This window comes from Podospora pseudocomata, chromosome 4 (assembly GCF_035222375.1).
Source record: "Podospora pseudocomata strain CBS 415.72m chromosome 4, whole genome shotgun sequence".
Classification (NCBI taxonomy): Eukaryota; Fungi; Ascomycota; class Sordariomycetes; order Sordariales; family Podosporaceae; genus Podospora; species Podospora pseudocomata.
In genome coordinates this window covers 1,640,433-1,659,348 of record NC_085888.1, presented here as the reverse complement: position 1 = coordinate 1,659,348, position 18,916 = coordinate 1,640,433, and the positions used below count along the sequence as shown (strand labels likewise).

At 52.3% G+C, this 18,916-nt stretch overlaps 6 protein-coding genes across 6 annotated transcripts; 3 read left to right on the top strand and 3 right to left on the bottom strand.

Moving 5' to 3' along the window:
• Nucleotides 1–166: 166 nt before the first annotated feature.
• On the bottom strand, nt 167–3,822 carry QC762_403240 (uncharacterized protein; the record flags this gene model as incomplete). The annotated part of the gene is made up of 2 exons (XM_062889772.1): nt 167–1,939; nt 1,999–3,822. The coding sequence occupies 2 exons, from the start codon at nt 3,820–3,822 to the stop codon at nt 167–169; spliced, it is 3,597 nt and encodes a 1,198-aa protein (XP_062743479.1).
• Nucleotides 3,823–10,451: 6,629 nt separating this feature from the next.
• Nucleotides 10,452–11,579, top strand: QC762_403250 (uncharacterized protein; the record flags this gene model as incomplete). The annotated part of the gene is made up of 1 exon (XM_062889773.1): nt 10,452–11,579. The coding sequence occupies one exon, from the start codon at nt 10,452–10,454 to the stop codon at nt 11,577–11,579; it is 1,128 nt and encodes a 375-aa protein (XP_062743478.1).
• Nucleotides 11,580–11,960: 381 nt separating this feature from the next.
• Nucleotides 11,961–13,567, top strand: QC762_403260 (uncharacterized protein; the record flags this gene model as incomplete). The annotated part of the gene is made up of 3 exons (XM_062889774.1): nt 11,961–12,382; nt 12,455–12,604; nt 12,676–13,567. The coding sequence occupies exons 1-3, from the start codon at nt 12,354–12,356 to the stop codon at nt 13,565–13,567; spliced, it is 1,071 nt and encodes a 356-aa protein (XP_062743477.1). The 5' UTR covers nt 11,961–12,353.
• Nucleotides 13,568–13,702: 135 nt separating this feature from the next.
• QC762_403270 (uncharacterized protein) lies at nt 13,703–14,911 on the bottom strand (the record flags this gene model as incomplete). The annotated part of the gene is made up of 2 exons (XM_062889775.1): nt 13,703–14,201; nt 14,271–14,911. 2 exons carry the CDS (start codon nt 14,909–14,911, stop codon nt 13,877–13,879), a joined length of 966 nt encoding a protein of 321 aa, XP_062743476.1. The 3' UTR covers nt 13,703–13,876.
• BPL1 (biotin holocarboxylase synthetase) lies at nt 14,706–18,142 on the top strand (the record flags this gene model as incomplete). Its single annotated transcript, XM_062889777.1, has 3 exons — nt 14,706–15,973; nt 16,039–16,684; nt 16,762–18,142. The coding sequence occupies exons 1-3, from the start codon at nt 15,928–15,930 to the stop codon at nt 18,140–18,142; spliced, it is 2,073 nt and encodes a 690-aa protein (XP_062743474.1). The 5' UTR covers nt 14,706–15,927.
• Nucleotides 15,225–15,826, bottom strand: QC762_403280 (uncharacterized protein; the record flags this gene model as incomplete). Its single annotated transcript, XM_062889776.1, has 4 exons — nt 15,618–15,826; nt 15,525–15,556; nt 15,345–15,409; nt 15,225–15,293 (listed from the first exon to the last, which is right to left on the bottom strand). Exons 1-4 carry the CDS (start codon nt 15,722–15,724, stop codon nt 15,225–15,227), a joined length of 273 nt encoding a protein of 90 aa, XP_062743475.1. The 5' UTR covers nt 15,725–15,826.
• Nucleotides 18,143–18,916: the final 774 nt, after the last annotated feature.

Below are 18,916 nucleotides of genomic sequence, written 5' to 3'. Positions count from 1 at the left end.
AGCAAATAATAACCTACAAGAAACAGCAAACCGCGAGTGAGAAGCGAAGAAACAAGACAAACCTCACAGCCCACAGTTAAAAATAATATCCCACCAAACCCCCCACCGGAAAAAACACCCCCATCAGAAACCACACAACAGAAAACCACCTGAACCCTCCAAACAGTCAATCAACCTCCTCCCCCGCCACCTCCCCCCTAGCCGCCTCCCCCCTCTCCGCAACCGGCACCCGCCCCCTCAACCACCGCAGCGTAGCCTCCGTCCCCCTCTCCAGCACACTCCACTTCGGCACTCTAAACCGATTCCCGCTCACCTCCAACCTCTCCAGCACACCCCCCAGCAACCCAATCCTCGGATTCAAATGCGCAATATCATTATTACTAGCATCCACAACCCTCATCCCCCTAATCGACTCCGGCTCCAGCTCCACCAGGTGATTATTCGAAATGTGCAGTACCACCAACTCGGGAAACGCATTCCTCAGCGTCGTCCCCGGCGGCAGACACGAGATCCGGTTGAAGCTCACATCGATCTTTTCCAGATTCGGCGCCATCAGATGGGCGACCAGTGGGCCCAAACCGGTAATGTGGTTGTGCGAGAGGTTGAGTTCCTTCAGAGCTGGGAGCTCAATCTTTTCGTTGCCGCTGGCGCCGCCCAGGTAGGATTCCCGGACCAGCTGGTTGTGAGCCAGCGACAGCGCAGTCATCGTCTCGGCGAAAAAGGTCAGGGATTCCGGGAGGCAGGTAAACAGGTTGTGGTGGAGCTGGATTTCCTTGACTTGGTTGCTGGCCGCAACCTTGGAGCTGATGAGGGGATGCAGAGAGGATGACTCGGTGTTGGACCGGTCCAAAACGCCGCCGGGCTTAACGGGCCACATTTGTCCGGTGATGGTTTGAGATCGTGATCGAGCAGGGGACGCCGGCGCGGACGTTGGCGGGGTCGCAAAATCGTCCATATCGGAGCGACTGTCGTCAGCGTCGTCGTGGGAGGCAACAGGGCCCGTCACCTGCGGGACTGGCGTCTCTTCCGCACCATCAGTTTGAGCTGGCTGGGCTTGGGGTTCAACCCGAGGTGCGGCTTGGAGTTCAGGTTGAGGTTCGATTTGAGGTTCAGGCTGAAGTTCAGGTTGAGCCTCGGCTGGGGGTTCAGGTTGAGCTTCGACGTGGGGTTCTGGCTGTGGTTCAAGCTGAGGTTCGGGCTGCGTCTCAAAATCTGTGGGCGGCTCGAGTCTCTGAGCAAGTATCTCCTTCATCTCCTCGGTGCTCATGGTACTGAACTTCTTCTCTCGCAAAGGGTTACCACTCAGCCGAAGCATGGCAAGACTCTCCATCTGGCCAATCTCGGCAGGGATGACCCGAATGTCATTGCTAGAAAAGTCAACAGAGCGAAGCTGAGACAGCTTGGTGAATCCTTCAGGGATAGCATTGATGCTGTTCTCATCAGCCGCAATGGTATGCAAAGCGGCCCAGTTCCCAATGTCGGGAAGCGACTGTAGGCGATTCATCGAAACACACAGCTGGTGTAAAGCAGGCATGGCAATCGAGCGACCCGTCGAGCAAATATGCGCCAGTTGGTTGGAAGAAACATCCAATATCTGAAGGGTTGGAAGCGATTGCACCGGCTCTTCCACGAGTGTGCCGCGCAGCTGGTTCTTGCGTGCAATTAGCTCTGTCAGGGGCAAGGCCGCAAGCGTCTCGAAAGGCAGAGTCTCGAACCCGTTCTCGCCAATGTTGAGAATCCTAAGACGAGAAAGGTTGCCAAAGTTGGTAGGCAATGATGCAATGTTGTTGCCATGAAGATCCAAAATTTCAAGGTTCTTCAAGTCGGAAAAGCAAGGTTCAAGTGGCCCGTACAAAAGGTTGCCACCGAGTTTCAGGTCGCGCAGAGAGGTGATCTGAGATATAACCTCGAGCGAGTTGTTCGCCAGTCGGTTGACAGACTTTGAATGGTCGTCAGCAAAGGACCAAGTGATATCTCGACTGCAATGTGCAAACTTACCAGATTGAGCGAAGTGAGCAACGATAGGCGTCTCAACCCCATCGGCAAGGAAATGAGCATATTTCCATGCAAGTCCAATGTCTCCAGTCCCAAAAAGATATTTCCTTGGCTATCCTCATCATCCGCAAATTCCTGGGGGTCGATATCTGGGAACACAGATTCGGCAATCATCTCCAGCTCGTTGTCAGCAGCAACAAACCTGGTGAGATCAACACTCTCGGCCCAGGCACCGCCAGATTGTCCAACCAACTCAAGATTGTACATGTTGAGAACGTCAGCTGGGATTTCTCGAAGACCCATGGCGGCAATGTTGAGCCGACCACTGGTCCTCGCTGTCTCCAGCCGGCTTCGCAGCACCTTTTCCTGCGATTTATCATCACGGTGCTGATTGAAGGGGTCATGGTGTAAGCCAAAGTCAAAGCTGTTGTCAGTCGGCACCAGAGGAGGCTCCTCAGGTAGACTACTTCCAAGCTCAGAAAATGCTTGCTGTGAAGCAGCAGCTCGCTTCGCCGCCTTTGCCTTGGCGATTTGCTCACGCAGAGCGGACGAAGCTTTGCGGTATGCTTGTCCGGGGGTGGAATCTCCGGAATCTGCTGTGAGTGCAGTGCTTCCTGATACAACCGAGCCGCCAGACAGGTGCGTCCCCTCGTTTGAAGTGGCCGAAGACATTTGCGATGCTGAAGAGGCTTTTCTAGTTGTCTCAGTTGGCGGCTGTTTGCGGAGTGCAGGTGTGGACGGTTTCTTCATCAGCCCATTCACTGATTGCCGTTTCCTCAAACCGGTAGCCACGGTCTTTGCGCCAAACCGTGATACGGCAACATCCGGGGCCTGCTTCTCAGGGCTGGGCGTGCGAGTGCGAGGGAAGGAAATGGTGGATGGGGACTTGATCTCATAAACCGAAGTCCGGACACCCTTTGATGGTGTCTTGACAGAGTGTAGCTGGAATGATTGAATGCTTCTCCTGCCACGTAGGGGTATGTTCTCAACAGTGGAGACGGTCGTCTGATAGGTGGCAATTCGTGATCCGAAGGTTGATGTTACCGGAGAATCCAGGCCCACGCGAGAGCCTGGTCTGCTGCCGCGTGAATGACCACTTGAGCCCTCAGACTGGTGACTCGATCCGGGCCGAGAGGACCGACTCCCAGGTCGTGACGGCGACTGTCTGCCGTTACCAGTGACATCGAAGAAGGATGCCGCAGCTTTTCCTTTGACCGAGGGCGAGGAGGGTAGACGAGACAAGGTTTCCATGGTTCTCTCGGAAAGCGAAGGTCGTAGCTTTGCTGAATCGGGGGGAGACTCCAACTCAACATCATCTCCAACATATTCCACAGTTACAGTATGTTCGGGTTCCTCGATCAGCGGCTTGTCGACCGTAGCGGCAGAAATCCACTGCTGAGAAGGCTGACGTTTTGGGGCACGGGAAGTTGAGGTCGAGCGTGTGGACTGGTTCGCGGGCTGTCCTCCTGGTTTCAGCAGCCTCATGGGCTGGGGGGTGAAGCCTGGGTTGGCCTTGTTCGCGGCATTCCTAGCATTTCCAGACGTGTGTGAAAGCGATGCCCTGGTATGGGGTGATGATACGGAGCGAACGGGAACAGGTGAGCTGGCTGCCGTCGCCAACTGATCGCGAGAGGCGGCGGTCCTGAGCTTTGGATTGCGTAGTTGTCCGGTGGTGGTACTGGGTTTCAGGGATTCCCGCGAGGGCGATGTTCGTATAGAATTAGATCGCGGTACAGGAAGCTTGGATGTGGATGTTGTTTGGCCAGGAACAGGTATTTTGGAGAGCCTAGGAATGCCGGTCGGCTTGGTCTGTCGTGGCTCCTCCATGGCGAGGTGTTTGTGGTTCTGCTGGAACTTGGAGCTTGCTTGGCCGCTGGGGTGGGTATCGGAAAAGTCAATGGCAGGAATGACGGGACAAGCATCGAACCGTCAACGCACAGGTTCCCGCTGGTGGTATCTTGTGCGTCAATGCAAGTTGGGAGCCGGCGTGTTGACGGCGCAAAGTCAGATACCACGACCCATGCAAGAGTTGGCGAGATAGGGGCAATTGGTAAGCAGAAGCGATGGGCAGCAAATGAAGGTGGAAGAAGAAGTCGGGAGATTAGAAAAATGTGTGCGTAGTAGGTACCAACTCTCGTCTTTTGCAGAACAGAAAAGAAAGAAGAGAAAAAAATAAAAACGAACGGCGCTGGCAAGATGCGGATCAGCAACAAGATTGCTCTGGAATCGCCTGAAGAAGAATCCCAGAAAATGCATGAGCGGGAAGTCGGGAGCCAGTTCACGCGGCCCCCCTTCCGGAGGCTCGTGCACCGCGTCTCGCCTCATTTAGCGCGAACCCGATGCTGCGGTTGCCAAGTGCTGTCAGGGGCAGGGTGGGGAAAACAAATTCGTAAATCAAATCTCCCCTGAATTAAATCCGAATATCGTGATTATGTAATGCAACGTCATTACCTACTGCACCGGACACCTAAGATTGACATCCTGACGAGCCTGAGGAAGATATTTTCGAGGCTAGACATGCTCAATGTGATGAGTATGTACCTAGTTAATGAAGCTTGCCCGGATATCATGATCACATGGCTGTCATCGAGGACTGCCACTGTCACAACACCGCCAACACCACCTCGCTCTGCTGCCGGCTTTGTCGACATCAACACAGCACAACATCACATGACATGCTGCCCTCCCACGCTGGCCCAGCAACCACAACAGACACCAACTGCCAACAGACCCTTTATGTATAAAGTCCCGCATGTAGCAGGTATCAAATAGCAGAGACAGCTGCCAGTCTAGTAGTGTAGTGGTTACACTTTCTTTTCCTGTGGAAAAGGTGCTCACCACTCGGTACCGGTGGCTAAATTGGTACCACCCTCTGGGTTTGACTCCCACTGGTACCATTCAAAGTAAAACTTGAATGAGTTCAATAAGGAAAGCAACAAATAAGCCTTGAAGCCTCACTAGTAAGAGCTGATCCGGTCAGGTGGAAAGGAGGGAGTAAAAAGGCTAAGAAGCAAAACCTCAACCGCAGGTAGGAGTTGTCAGTTCGAATCCGACCTGACTGGTTGTTCTCTCATATCTTTTTTGAGCTTTGTGGTGGTGGTGAGGCTGGGTGGTGATGGTTGGCTTTTGGTGTTTTGGTATTGTTGCTCCTGCTGCTGCTGCTACTGTCTGTCTCGGTCTGCCAGACCGGCCCGTCATCCGCCGTCACTGGAGATGTGTCGACAGTGAGGCTGAAGGCTGAGTCACGATGAGTGATGATGCTCTGGTGTTGCTCCTGTTGCGTTCTATTTGTTGATGATCATCACTCCCAGGACAACTCCATCATCACCACCAACACCACTACACTATCACAATCACCACCACAACATCCACCACCATCATCACTATCATCCACTACTATCGTCATCACCAACCCCACAATCCACATTACTCTTTCTAGATTTTCAAAAGTAAATCAAATTAGTGTTGTGTAAGTATATATCCTCTGTAGATATAGACGCAATGCAGTGATGCACCCCTTGACCTGCATCTGAGTTGCTATATTTGTTGCATTCTACGAAAATGTCAGCATCATTATTGATGAGGTTGGGAATGCCTTCAAAACCAAGAGGGCAGCAACATCACATGACCTGACTGAAAACATGCACTGTAGTTGTTTACACTATGTGATATGTCATCTCCGTTCTCAAATCGGGCTGCGATCCGCTACCATGTGAAGCAAGCTAACAGGACAATGAAGATCCGCCGGCAGAGAACTCCCCGTAAAGAGCGGCCAGGTGGGACACCCAAGAAAATGAAAAGGCATATTCTGGGGGCACATGTTGGTGAGAAATAAATTCACAAACATATAACACAACAGTAGTACCGTCCTAAGGTGGGAAGTTGTCGCTAATCACATCTATCATGTCACCAGATATCTCCAAAGAGGGCGCCAAAACTAGAATTCCCCTCAAGCGTGGAGAACAAAGCCGAAACTCTCCTTAAAAGACGATGGCATATCGTGAAGTAGGTAAGAATTCCAACAGATACTGGTTGATGAGGTACCGTACGCCAGTGTGTGGAGGCCATTACAGGAGCTTGTTGTGAGCCACATGCCCTTAGCTCTTTGCGACTGTCGTTCCCCGCATGGAGATGATCTGGTCCCGTCCGACATCGTCTATCCTCATCTGGAGCTTGAGGCGTCCGAATCATGGTACAATGCCGATCAGCTTTGGTACTACTTAAAGGACCAGATGATCAACGAAGTATTTGTGATGATGAACGTGGATTCTGGTCGTCGACACGTATGCCTAACAGGGGAACAGCCAGCGCAAAAGTCGTTGCTAACGGGAGCCCTGCTCAAACAGGATGTCCTCATACGCCGTTTGAAGATCCGACAACAGCAGTTGATGCGCCCAGGAGAAGAAGCATTGAGCTGAGGTGTATGGTTTTCTTGTAGACGACTGTGCCCAAACCTCTAAATTAAATTCCATACTGCACCGCCATCTCCTCTGAGATCGCTGAAGCAAGGCTTCGCGTTTCCTGATCCGATCTGTCAGAAAAACACCGATTGTTATAATTCGTACGTGAACTCCATCCTGACGTAGAGGACTTACCACTTCAAGCGGCGCGCTATCAGGTGGGATTGATAGCTTCCTCAATCAGTAACTCTAGCTACTTTCAAGAAAGTCTTGAACTTGTCACATTCGGCATGTGAAAACCGGAACATATCACGGTGATCAGCTGAGACGGCAAGCCTTCCAATCTCCTGTTGCGTGTCCATCGTGGCTGAGTACTCTCTAACAATCTAGATTTGATTTGTCAGATTGCTTGCTCAATTGGATAGGTATGATAGCTGTCAGGCATGGGTGGAAGCCACAGTCCAGTGCCGATTTTGAACGCCTGACAAGTAATTACAGTGAAAAAGGAAAGATCATGACGCACCAGGCCCATATTGCCAGTCTCAACCTTCTCAAAGAAGCTAATGATGAGAAAACTCTGCGGTAGTCTAATAGAACCTTTGTGGTAGTCGTCCAGCATATCAGAAAACTCCTTTAACTCCTCGAAAATAGTTGATAGTTCTTGAATTTCCAAAGTAAATAGGCCTTCGAGAATAGTTGATAGACCATTCAACACAACCCCAAAGCGTTCAAGATACCTAGACGAGAGGCGTTTCTACCACCGTTCCAGGCCTTAGTTTCCTAACACAGTCCCTCTTAGAATTATCACCTTCAACGTGCCACTTAGGTACAATCAACGCCCATACGTGCCACTAGCAGTTCGCTGTCAAGAATGTCTCACGTCCAGGACTGGAGACTCCCCAGCTTCCCCACTCATAAACTGCGAAGCCCACGTTCTCGGTGTCGTTATCAGCCGCAACCATACCTCCCTGTCAAACTCCCCTTCTTCAGGGGTATCCACAACCCCCAAGCAAATCCAATCACCACATCCGGCTCTCGCCCACCTCACTCCGTTGTAGTCCCTCCCGGCCACCCATCCCATTGGCCGGAACCATTTCCGGATGGAACCCAGCCATGCCCAAGAAGCAATATATTCATCCTTTAGTGCCCCTTCTCAAACCGTCAGCACGATGCGGAAATCCCAGTCCTTATTCGTTCTGGTAGCCCAACACCCCAGCAGTTTGGGAACGACGTGCGACAAACCTGCAGAACGAGAGGAGGGAACTCTTGCGAGCGGGCAGGCGAACCGAGGGGCGAATGGGTTGAGGCTGGACAGCTCCTGCATAGTGTTATCGTCTTCCTATCGTCAGAAAAGGAGAGGGTTATCAAGGTTCTCTTACAAACTCAACTGTCCCCAGCCAGGCACAAGCACATCTCCCATAGATCAACAATCCCTTTACCCCCGTTACATAGCCACCCGAGGAAAAGAAGAAACCCAGATGGAGAAAAGCACAAGGGTGTAGAAACTATTCCTCTCGTTGCCCTGGTATTGACGATTTACTAGATTCCGATCACATAGCCAACATCGCACTTTGCTTTCTTCTCCCAAACCATTCTATCTCTCCTACGCCCGGCCTCCTAGAAGGAGAAGAAACAAGGGAAGATTTACCTAGCTATCGCGATGTATTATCAAACTTTTGCCTGCAAATTGCCTTGCGATAAGACCACCTCGCAAGAAGAAGCATGGCATCCTTTTCTTTCAGTGAAGTAGATGCCCATTTATCTCCAACCCGTCCGTGTCCCTTCAGCCATAGTGCCGCTTTTTTATATTCTTTAATTTTCCTTCCATGAATCAAAACTTTCATCAATAGCCAGAACTCCAAAGATGGCTAGCAACTAACCCTCCTCAAGCTTACCACCTACCAGCTACCTTACCCGAACCCCTTCGTCTCCACTTCAAATCAAAATCTCCATCTTCACACTCGGAATCAAAATCGGCTTCTTCATCATCGCCATCCTGGCAAAAATAGACCTCCAAATCTCCTGCCGCCTCGCCATCACCATCAAGGCAGTCTCGGTCTTGATACTTATTTGATGTTGGCGGGTGTTGCCATGAATGTTCTTGACCTATCCATCGCCAACATGGTCTACGCTTATTACGTACTGTGTCGGTGTACACCAGTTTCTCCAAGCCAACGGCATCATCGACATTGTACGGGATATTTACATCTACGGTCTGCCCATTCCAATGCTTCTCTGGCGGTTGCAGGGTGACTTTGTTGTTGTGGGGAGTCTACAAAGGCCCGCCTTTCACCAAACCCACACCTGGTTTGCTTTTAAGGCTGGTTTTTCTTTCTGTTTACTTTTACTCTCAACAACCAACAACAACACTGTAATATCAACTTGTGAATCAATTTCCTTGCTTTTCTTGGCCCTCACTTTTCGCGGGCAGTGACTTTACTAGGCCACCGCCCTACAGTTGTTCCTGTTCAGTATGGGCTTTGTTGCGTCTACCAATAGGTACATGTCACGGTTCAGAAGAGCGGGGGTCGCCCGGACCAATAGAACTGGAGCAACGGATAAGTGGGGCCTGGGGGGCAGGAGATAACACGGGCAAGGGGATCCAATATTTGAAAGATAGATCCAGGAGGATCTAGGGATTAGAAGATAGATCCAGGTACGGAGGTACCTGAGGGTTAAGGCCTATATATACGGAGGAACTGGCTGGTGGGGATAGACAGTTCCGCAGTATGTTGTTCAAGTTACATTCGTTGGTATCTTGACTATTGTGATTGAGACAAGCTATTGCTATACTGTGACGAACCCCTGTACAGAAACTCTGAAAGGGATACGGGTTGAAGGTAACTTCTGACAATTGGTTCGGTGCGGCTAAACAGCGCACAACAAAATGTCTCAATGTAAACACAAGATACCGAGAATACAATCTGAATTGCATACTGCGGAACTATCTACGAGCTATCTAGTTCCTCCGTATATATAGACTTGTGATTCTCCCCGATCATGGTGATCATTCCGCTCTTTCCCAATGATCACAATGATCGCTATGATCCTTCTCTGGTTCTTTATTGGTCGTACTTCCGTGATCACTGCAGTTCCCAGTCTTATTGCCCATGATCGCCCAGATCGCTGCGACCTTGTTCTGATTGGTTGGTGACCTTGCACTGCTCTACCGTTCCCGATGTTAAGGTTGTGACATATACATTGTTTAGCTGTACCAAACCAGGAGGTATAACTTGCTTTTAAACTAAAATATAGATATAAAAGTATTAAAGTGAATATTGTAGTAAAAAATACTAAATAAAATACATAATTATAGCTTTATAATAACATGCTAATTTAATAAAAGTAATTAAAACAAGATATTATAGTATTTTAATTTCCATATAAAAGTAATGAAAAGTTAAATAATTACAGATCTCTGGCAAAATCGCACGGTTACAAACGGCGTTTCGTATACAACGCACAGCTGATAATGTATATGATCAACAAGCCGCGGAACTGACCGCAAAGTGTGGGCGGAAGTGGACGGGAAAAGACCCGGTGGTGAGGAACCACTCACACCTTCCCAACTGCAGAAGCTGGTTGTAGCCTGCAGCAATGCAATGAAACCCAGTTGGTTCCCGCCATTGGACAGGTGCCCTTGGCGAACTCCCAAAACCCCTTGTTGACCCTCGCAAACCTGGAGCGGATTCCCAAAACCGAGTAAGCGGTGCCTGCATTCACGTTTCCAGAGTCCGCTAGTGGGGTGTTATCGGTTCCAGTGCAGCAGGAAGAAGCACCTTGATGGTCCAGAGTCTGCAACAGATCATATTACCCACTCCACTGCTTCCTATTTCCGTAACCACTTCGGTGCTGTTGCGCAGTAGCGTGGGGTTGCGTTTACGACCCAAGGGGCTGGGAGAAGGGGGCCTGCAATGAGGCAACGGACCCTCGGTCTTCCACCGGCGATGGGGCGAATAAGGAAGATGGGCGACTATGAATAGAGGTTGTCCTCTCAGGTTGCTTGCTGTCCCAGTCCCATTTTCCATACATCCAAACAATTCCCACACGATCAAAATGGCCACCGAAAGGATCCTCCTGACCGGCGCGACAGGTTATGTCGGCGGCACGTTCATCGACCGGTTCGTCAAGAGTGAAGAACCCATCCTCAAGGCCATCACCATCGACGCCCTCACCCGCACCGATGACGTCGAACAGAAACTGAAGGAAACCTATGGCGACCGCATCAATATCATTCGCTGGCCTGGCCTGAGCGACCTCGAGTTTATCGAACAGATAGCAGCCAACTACGACATTGTTGTCAATGTTGGTTCAGGCTTCTTTGCTGACGGCGCAAAGGCTTTTGTCAAAGGCCTTGCTCGTCGAGTGAAGCCCAAGGCACCTGCTCCATGGATCCTCCATATCTCGGGCTGCACCAACCTCGGCGACAGGCCTCTCACCGGAGTGGCGCATCCCGGACGTGTATTCGACGACGCCAACAGCAGAGCCACCTATGACTGGTGTAAGGAGGAGGACGAGAGAAGACCATGGCCGCAGCGGACAACCGAGATTGGCGTTCTCACGCTGGCTGACGAGCTGGGTGTGAACGCTGTAAGTCTCAACGCACCGGCCATCTTTGGTGAAGGGACAGGTCTCTTCAACAAGCAGGGTATCATTGTACCCGTTCTGATGCGTTATACCATGATGAACGGGTACGGCTTCAAGCTGAATGACACGGCCAATTTCGACTGGGTTCACGTTGAGGACCTGGCCGATGCCTACATTCTCCTGGTCAAGATCATTCTGGAACGGTATGACCGTGGGATTGGGTACATTCCGTCGGGCAAGGACGGTATCATCCACCCTTCGGTCGGGCGGGTGCTTCACACTGAGATTTTCGAAAGGTGTCTGGATGTTTGCTTTGCTGAGGGGGTACTGCCTCGGGAGGACACACCCAAGGAAAAGACAATTGTTCTCAAGAGCCTTCAGGAGATCACTGACGATGTTGGGTCGGGTATGGTGGACCTGGTCGAGTTAGGATGGGCTGGAAACAAGGCGATGACAGGAACTGTGCTGCCGAGGCTGGGGTGGAAGCCCAGGCATCGTGAGGAGGCGTGGGCCAAGGATTTCTATGACGAGTTGAAGGCGTCCAGGGAAGGCAGGAGAGGGTATGTATTTGACAGCTGTATGGGCCGCAAGGTGTAGAGCGGTGTACACTAGAGTGCCCCTTGCATCTGGCGACGCGTTGATGACGATGGAGATGGATATGTGGTTGGGCCTGTCAGTGCCGCGTCACTCATAGCATGACCATACCAGGCAGCAATAGAACATGTAATGATCCAAATATGATATTTTCGGTCGAGACAGATAGATGCGTGAGATGTTGAAGATGATAGCTCGAGCATTCCAGCCACAATAAGACATGGATCAGTTGAACGGGAGGCTGGAGTCTGTGTCTTCCCAGTGCCGGACAGACGCGGCTTTAGCGTGGTCGACCCCGCATTACGTCGTTGCTTATCGGCCTTATCGGGCATTTGGGATGCACCGAATAGTGGGGTTCTCCGCATTTACCTCTCCCGTCAGCACCTCGAAAAGTCGAAAGGACACCAACTGTAAGGTAGCAGCTGGTCTGCTGAGCTGTTCCAGCTAGGTACCTTATGTATGCTCCATGTCTGAGGTGGCCTCGTGCTGCCCGACAGGCTGCCCGTGCCGCTAGCTGATCACCGCCTTGTCCGGGCCTCATGTTATCAGGTCGGGTCCCGTCATCTCTTTATTAACTTCAACTCTACCCAGTTTTCGGCGCTGTCGCCTTCTCTATTGTTCCCACGTCCAAACCCCCCCCGCGACACCAACTTCCCCCAAGACAGCCGCCGGATCAGAGGGTGATCGCCGACATACCGGATCAGTCCGTCTTTCGGAATCAAGATCAAACGCAGCGACTGTGATTTGCGCCGAGATCTGTTGTAATACTCACCCAGGATGTTTGACATATTTGCCAAGCTCCTCTCGTACGTCATTGCTCTCTCTGCCAGACAAATCTGAACATGGCACTCTAACCAGTGCTTCTCGATCCGAAACAGCTCTATAGCATCCTTCCTCTTCCCGTTATTCGCCAGCTACAAAGCCCTCAAGACATCCGACCCAGCCCAACTTACACCATGGCTCATGTACTGGGTTGTCCTCGCCTGCGCGCTCCTCGTTGAGTCCTGGACCGAGTGGTTTCTCTGCTGGTACGCCCACCCCCTTGACCCCCAACTCAACCATCCCCTAACAACCATCCCCTAACAACCATCCCAAACAGGATCCCCTTCTACGCCTACCTCCGCTTCTTCTTCCTCCTCTACCTCGTCCTCCCCCAAACCCAAGGCGCCCGGTACATCTACGAGGAATACGTCCACCCGAGACTCGAAGAAAACGAAACCGCCATCGAGGAACTGATCGCCTCGGCCCACGAACGTCTCAAAGCAGCAGGTGTCGCCTACCTCAAGCAAGCGATTGAATACCTCAAAACCAACATCCTCGGCTTCCCCCCTTCCCCCGACGCTGCCTCCTCCGCTTCCGCCTCTCAACCTACTCAACCTCAAACTCCGCAGTCATACACCCAATCCCTCCTCGCAAAATTCACCCTCCCCTCCGCCCGCTGGGGCAGCACAGCAGGCGCAACACCCCCTTCTCACACCGCCAGCCTCGGCTCGGATTTTTACTCTTTCCTCGCCTCGGCCGTGTCCGCTGCTGCCTCGGCCTCTGCTGCTCCCTCAACCCCGACACCGCAGCAACAGCGACCAGACTCATGGTCAAGCATCATCCCCCCTTCTGTCCGTGGAGCGGGCGCCTCAGCCCGTATTTCGTTTATTCAAGCTCAGCGAGAGAGACTCAACATTGTCATGTCGGCGCTTGACCGGGAGGAACAGGCAGCTTTGCATGATAACCGGCCGGGGTCGGTGTCGCAGGATGGGTCCCCCAGGTCGGCCAGCGGTTTGTCCAAGAGCCGATCAGAGCAGGATTTTGAAAAGCTAGAGGCCGAGAGTGGGGAGGAGGATGAGCCGAGGGTCCACAGGAGGCAGGTGCCGGAGAGGGGTACGTCGACGGGGGGTTGGATGCCGTGGGCTTGGGGACAGGGGGGGAATACTGCCGGTACTGGTGGGAAGAAGGAGGAGCATGGGAGGAGCTCGGGGTTTGATGGGGGACAATAGATGTGAGATGGTCTTTTTAACAGCAGGATCAACAAGATTTCCATATCATTGGTTATGGTTAGGTTGGAGTGCTGCGTTTTGTTGGATTTTTTGGTTATGTTCAAGACAAATACACTACAGAGGTAGATCTGAGGAGCTTCGCTGCGAGGAAAAGACGGGACTTGGTCTCTCTGTTCTCCATGAATACATGGTGTATAGCGTGATTGGTATAATATGAACATCTACTTCAAAACAAAACATCGATGTGCCATGCAGCTGTCTATCGTTCACAAACCCATCCATATCTTACAATTCTTCTCTCGGTCTGTTTTATACCACCGGCCCAAGATCATCCCTTCTTGCTGATGAACTCGATGTCGTGGCACCCCCCTTGGAGACCTTGTAAGGATACATGGGCTCGCCGTCCTTTCTCGTCCAGACTTTTCTTTTTTTTCCGTTAACGACGTGCTCGACCCAGATCTCGTGGCAGTGCTTCTTTTTGAACTCGCGGATGAACCTCGGGTCCCAGAGCTCCGAGGCGATGCCGAGGTCTTTGCAGCAGCGCATGAGGGCGTTGGACTTGCAGCCCTCGCCGGCGGTGGGGATGTTGTCTTCGCCAAAGTATTGGCATTCTCCGCGGGCTTGGGCGACGAATCTTTTTTTTTTTTTCCATTTCATATCAGCAGAGTATTTCTTTTGTTTGGGGAGGGGAAGGGGGGCTTACCGGCCGTGCACGACGAGGGCGTATTCCCGCGTTACTACCTTTTCGCCTACCACGAGTTCGCCGCGGGGCGCGAGGCCCCAGGCGCCGGGACCGAAGGCTCGGTTGAGGATGCGGCGGTATTTGATTTCAGGGAGGTAGATTATCCCGTCCGGCTTCATTTCGACGTCTATCGGGTCGAGGGGGGCCATGAGGATGGAGGAGGTTTCGGGGGAGAAGGCGATGGTGCTGAGGCCGTGGAAGGAGGAGGACCAGTCGATTCCTGAGTCGGAGGGGGGGAAGGGGCGGGAGGGGGAGGAGATGGCGGTGGTGAAGGTTTGGGAGGGGGGGGAGGCGGAGGGGTTGTGGATAGGGGGGTTGAAGGAAGGGTCGAGGTCGTGGGTTTGGGGGGCTTCGGGAATGAGGGGTTCTTCTTCGGCGGTGGGAGCGGGGGAGGGTGTTGGGGGGAGGGTTTTGGAGGTTAGGGGTTTGGAGATGGGTTTGCGGATGTAGGGGTTTGATCTTGGGGGGGTGGTGGTTGAGGAGGCTTGTCGGGTGGTGGTTGATGGGGGGAGGAGGCGGGAGGTGGTTGATGGGCGGGTGAGGGATTGGACGCCTTTTCGGTAGGCTTGGAGGGCGGTGGTGCGCATTGTGGGTGGTCGCATAGGCGATGCGCGGGGAGGGAGGAGGAGGAGAGGTGGTTGTTTTGGTGGTGATGGTGGTGGTGTTGATACGATGATGGAAGAGTGGAAATTTTGGCTGGTAGGTTTGCGCAGAAGCTTGGGCCTTTGAGCGAGCGCTGAGCAAACGGTTGCAGGGGGTGTTGGACAGGGCAATTCAGCCTTCCAGTCTTTTCTCAGTGGCCACAGCAGTTATTCTTCATCGAATCGGGCCAAAATAAATCATGAGAGAGAGGTTAATGTCATGATACATAATGTCAAGGTTGCGTCCAGGTGAAATGGCCATGTCTTGTCGTTATCAGACATCTTTGCTATCAGTCCGCTTATCGTTGCCCTGCATCTTCCAACACTGCTTGAACATCTCCATCTGTGTCTTGTAAGTCTCGAGATCACTCAATATTACTGACTGATAACATACCTCTTCCTTGCATTGCCTCCAGTCCTTCTTTTCGTAGTAACAGTCGGTCAACCTTGCATTTTCCTCTGTGTTCAAGCACATCAGCGGCGGGTCATCCTCAACCCAGGTCCGTCCAGCAATCACCGGGATAACGACACCAAACCCCAAATCACTCTCTCTCCAAAAAAGACCAAAACGTACCTGCGCAGCCGGTGCTGAAAATACGCTTGTCCCTGCATGGTTGCCGCAGTCAGTCATCAGTATCAACCGCTTCTCAACGTTGAGAGGACTCACCACTCGTCAGGCTCATCATCCTCCTGCTCCGCCGCCGCCGCCGCCGGCGGTGTCGGCTGCTCAACCGTCGGTCTCTTGTCGTTGTCCTTGGAAGGTGCTGAGCCCATTGTATCTTTTCGAATCGGCCGAGCCTGTGTTGCACCAACAAAAATATTTTGTTTTTTTGTTTATTTTTCAGACTATTTGACGGAGTAAAAAGGCTTGGACACATATCCGCCATTACCTTTACCGTTATTTTTTGCTCCAGTCCCGAGCTGCCGCCGAGTCACACCCCTGCAGCAGCAGCAACAACACACTCACAACAGCTGAAATGACTTCACGAAAGCTCAACAAGCTCAATGTCTTGGTCTACACAGGTGCGGATTTTTAATCGTCCCTTTAGAATAACAACCTCCAACTAACAATGTCTACATCTCCAAAGGCACGGGCTCAACCCTCGAGTCAGTCCGCCACTGCATCTACTCCCTCCGCCGGCTGCTCTCCCCCAACTACGCCGTGATCCCCATCACAGAAACTGCCATTCTCAAGGAGCCATGGGCACCTACCTGCGTTCTGCTTGTTTTCCCTGGCGGTGCTGATCTAGGGTACTGCCGTGTTCTCAACGGCCCCGGAAACCGCAATATCGCTCAGTATGTCCGTCGCGGGGGGGGGTATTTGGGCTTTTGTGCAGGTGGTTACTATGGAAGTCAGAGGTGTGAGTTTGAGGTTGGGAATGCGTCAATGGAGGTTGTGGGGAGCAGGGAGTTGGGTTTTTATCCTGGGATTTGTAGGGGTGGTGCGTTCAAGGGGTTTGAGTATCACAGTGAGCGTGGGGCAAGAGCTGCTGATGTGAGGGTGAGGAAGGAGGGATTTGATGGGGATGAGGAGCTTCCGGAGGTGTTTAAATGCTACTATAATGGTGGTGGTGTTTTTGTTGATGCTGAGAAGCTTGCGGGTGAGGGGGCCGAGGTTGATATTTTGGCTGAGTATGAGGGGGATTTGGATGTGGAATCGGGGGAGGTAAAGGCTGCGATGGTGTACTGCAAGGTTGGGGAGGGAGCTGCGATTTTGACTGGGCCTCATCCTGAGTGAGTGCTTTTTTCCTTTTTTTTTCTTCTTTTTTTTTTTTTTTTTGTCTCTAGGATGATGGACTGATATGTGCCAGGTTCGACGCCGTCAATCTCGGCAGACACTCCGACCTGCCTGAGTATGAGAAGCTCATTGAGGAGCTCGCTGCAGACGAACCATCTAGGACAACGTTCCTCAAGGCCTGTCTAACCAAACTAGGACTGGAAGTAAGCAGAGGGACAGCCGTTCCCAGTCTTTCCAAACTTCACGTGTCCTCCATCCATCACAACGAAGTAGGGGAGCTCCTCCATTCGCTCGACGACATCATCACAAAAGAAGACGGCGGCGAGTACATCAAAGGCGAGAACGACCTCTTCCACCTCGAAAAGCCAGAATCCCGCTGGGACCTGACATCCCTCAGCCGAGCCCTCCAGAGTGAGCTGGAAAGACCAAGAATAAGCCCCAGCCGGGGCTCCCCAGACCCAACAACAAACTACAGCCACATCCCCAAGCGCATCGTATCCCATGAAACAGCCTGGCCGGAACCCAAGGAGACGCCTTACTTCAACCACGCGGTTTACTACTCCAGTCTTCGCCAATCCCGCGAGCAAAACCCGGGGGCGGAGGAATGGGGCGATGTGCTCATGTACGGCGAGGTAGTGACAAGCACAAACACCCTCCTGGAGAAAAACCACAAGCTCCTCTCCCACCTCTCCACGGGTTTCACCCTCGCAGCAACAACCCAAGTCGCTGGCCGAGGGCGCGGGTCAAATGTTTGGGTTGCCCCTCCGGGGTCGTTGATCATGTCGACAGTCATCAATCACCCTGCTCACCTCGCCAGTACCAGACCAATAGTCTTTATCCAATACCTCGCCGCCATCGCCATCGTGGAAGCGATCAAAACGTACGACGTGGGCTACGAGGATTTCCCTGTCAAAGTGAAATGGCCCAATGACGTCTACGTACGCGATCCTAACAACCCTGACTCTGTCACGTATGTCAAAGTTGCTGGGATTTTGGCAAATTGCAGTTACACGGCAGGGAACTACCAGGTTGTTCTGGGGATAGGAATTAACACGAATAATGCGAGACCAACTACCTCGCTTGATGCGGTTATCCCGCTCATGTCGAACAAAGACAGCCTTCAACCGTTCAAAATAGAGAGGTTGCTCGCCAGGCTGTTGGCAAGGCTGGAGGTGTTGTATGGGGAGTTTGTGAAAGGGGGTTTTAGCAAGGAGTTGGAGGAGAAGTATTACCGGTATTGGCTGCATAGCAACCAGGTTGTGACTCTGGAGGCGGAAGGGGGGGTGAGGGCGAGGGTGGTGGGCATCACGAGGGATTGGGGGATGTTGAAGGCGGAGGAGGTGACGGAGGGGGGGATCAACGGGGCGTTGAGGGGGACGGGGAGGGTTTGGGCGCTGCAGAGTGATGAGAACAGTTTTGACTTTTGGAAGGGGTTGGTGAAGAGGAAGATTTGAGACTGGGGCGGGTGGCGGGTGAGGGTTGATGGGGAGATGGGCGGAGGGTATGACGATATCCCAAGGTCGTCGTGCCTTGAGGAACGGTCGGAGACGTCAAAGACGGGTTGACAGATCGGTAGTTGTCTTCCTCCACAAACGCACTGCTGCGTGAGGGTTGCATTTAGCGGGGAGAGGCCCGCGCGTGGGTTCTCGAGGGAGCCAGGCCGGGCAGTTGACCTATGCCGTTTGGTCTGCCGAAGGACAACAGATTGTCGAGTTCTGGTGGGGTGGTGTTAAGATGGCCAAGTTCCATGAAGAACTGGGCTGAGGTGTGTGTTGGACAGGTAATAGATCCATGCATCTCTTCTTTTTCCTTAACTTTTGGCTTCTCTCATAAAATAGACATTTTTGTTTCTGGCATTGGATAGACAACGGATTGGAGACAAAAAGTTGGTGTTTCCTAGTACAACCAAGCCACGGCCGGCCATGTCAAAGCAACCGTCTGCGAACATCCGGCAATTGACCATCTGGCCTTGCTTGGTTCAGCACACACCATGGCGAAATCGGGCCGTGGCCGCCTTTCCCGCCTGCTAATATCGACAGCTCGACGGCAGTAACGGGACATGGCTTTATTCTCTTGATTGATGACCAGAACAGGGAGAGAGTGAACGGACGAGGTGGGATCTGCCTCCACCCCCGCAGTTTTGTCTGCGCTCTTGCATATGCAGGTCAATTCTGCCGTTCATGATTGCCGAGTTACACTGTTTGCAGTCAGCCAATGGGGAGGGGAAT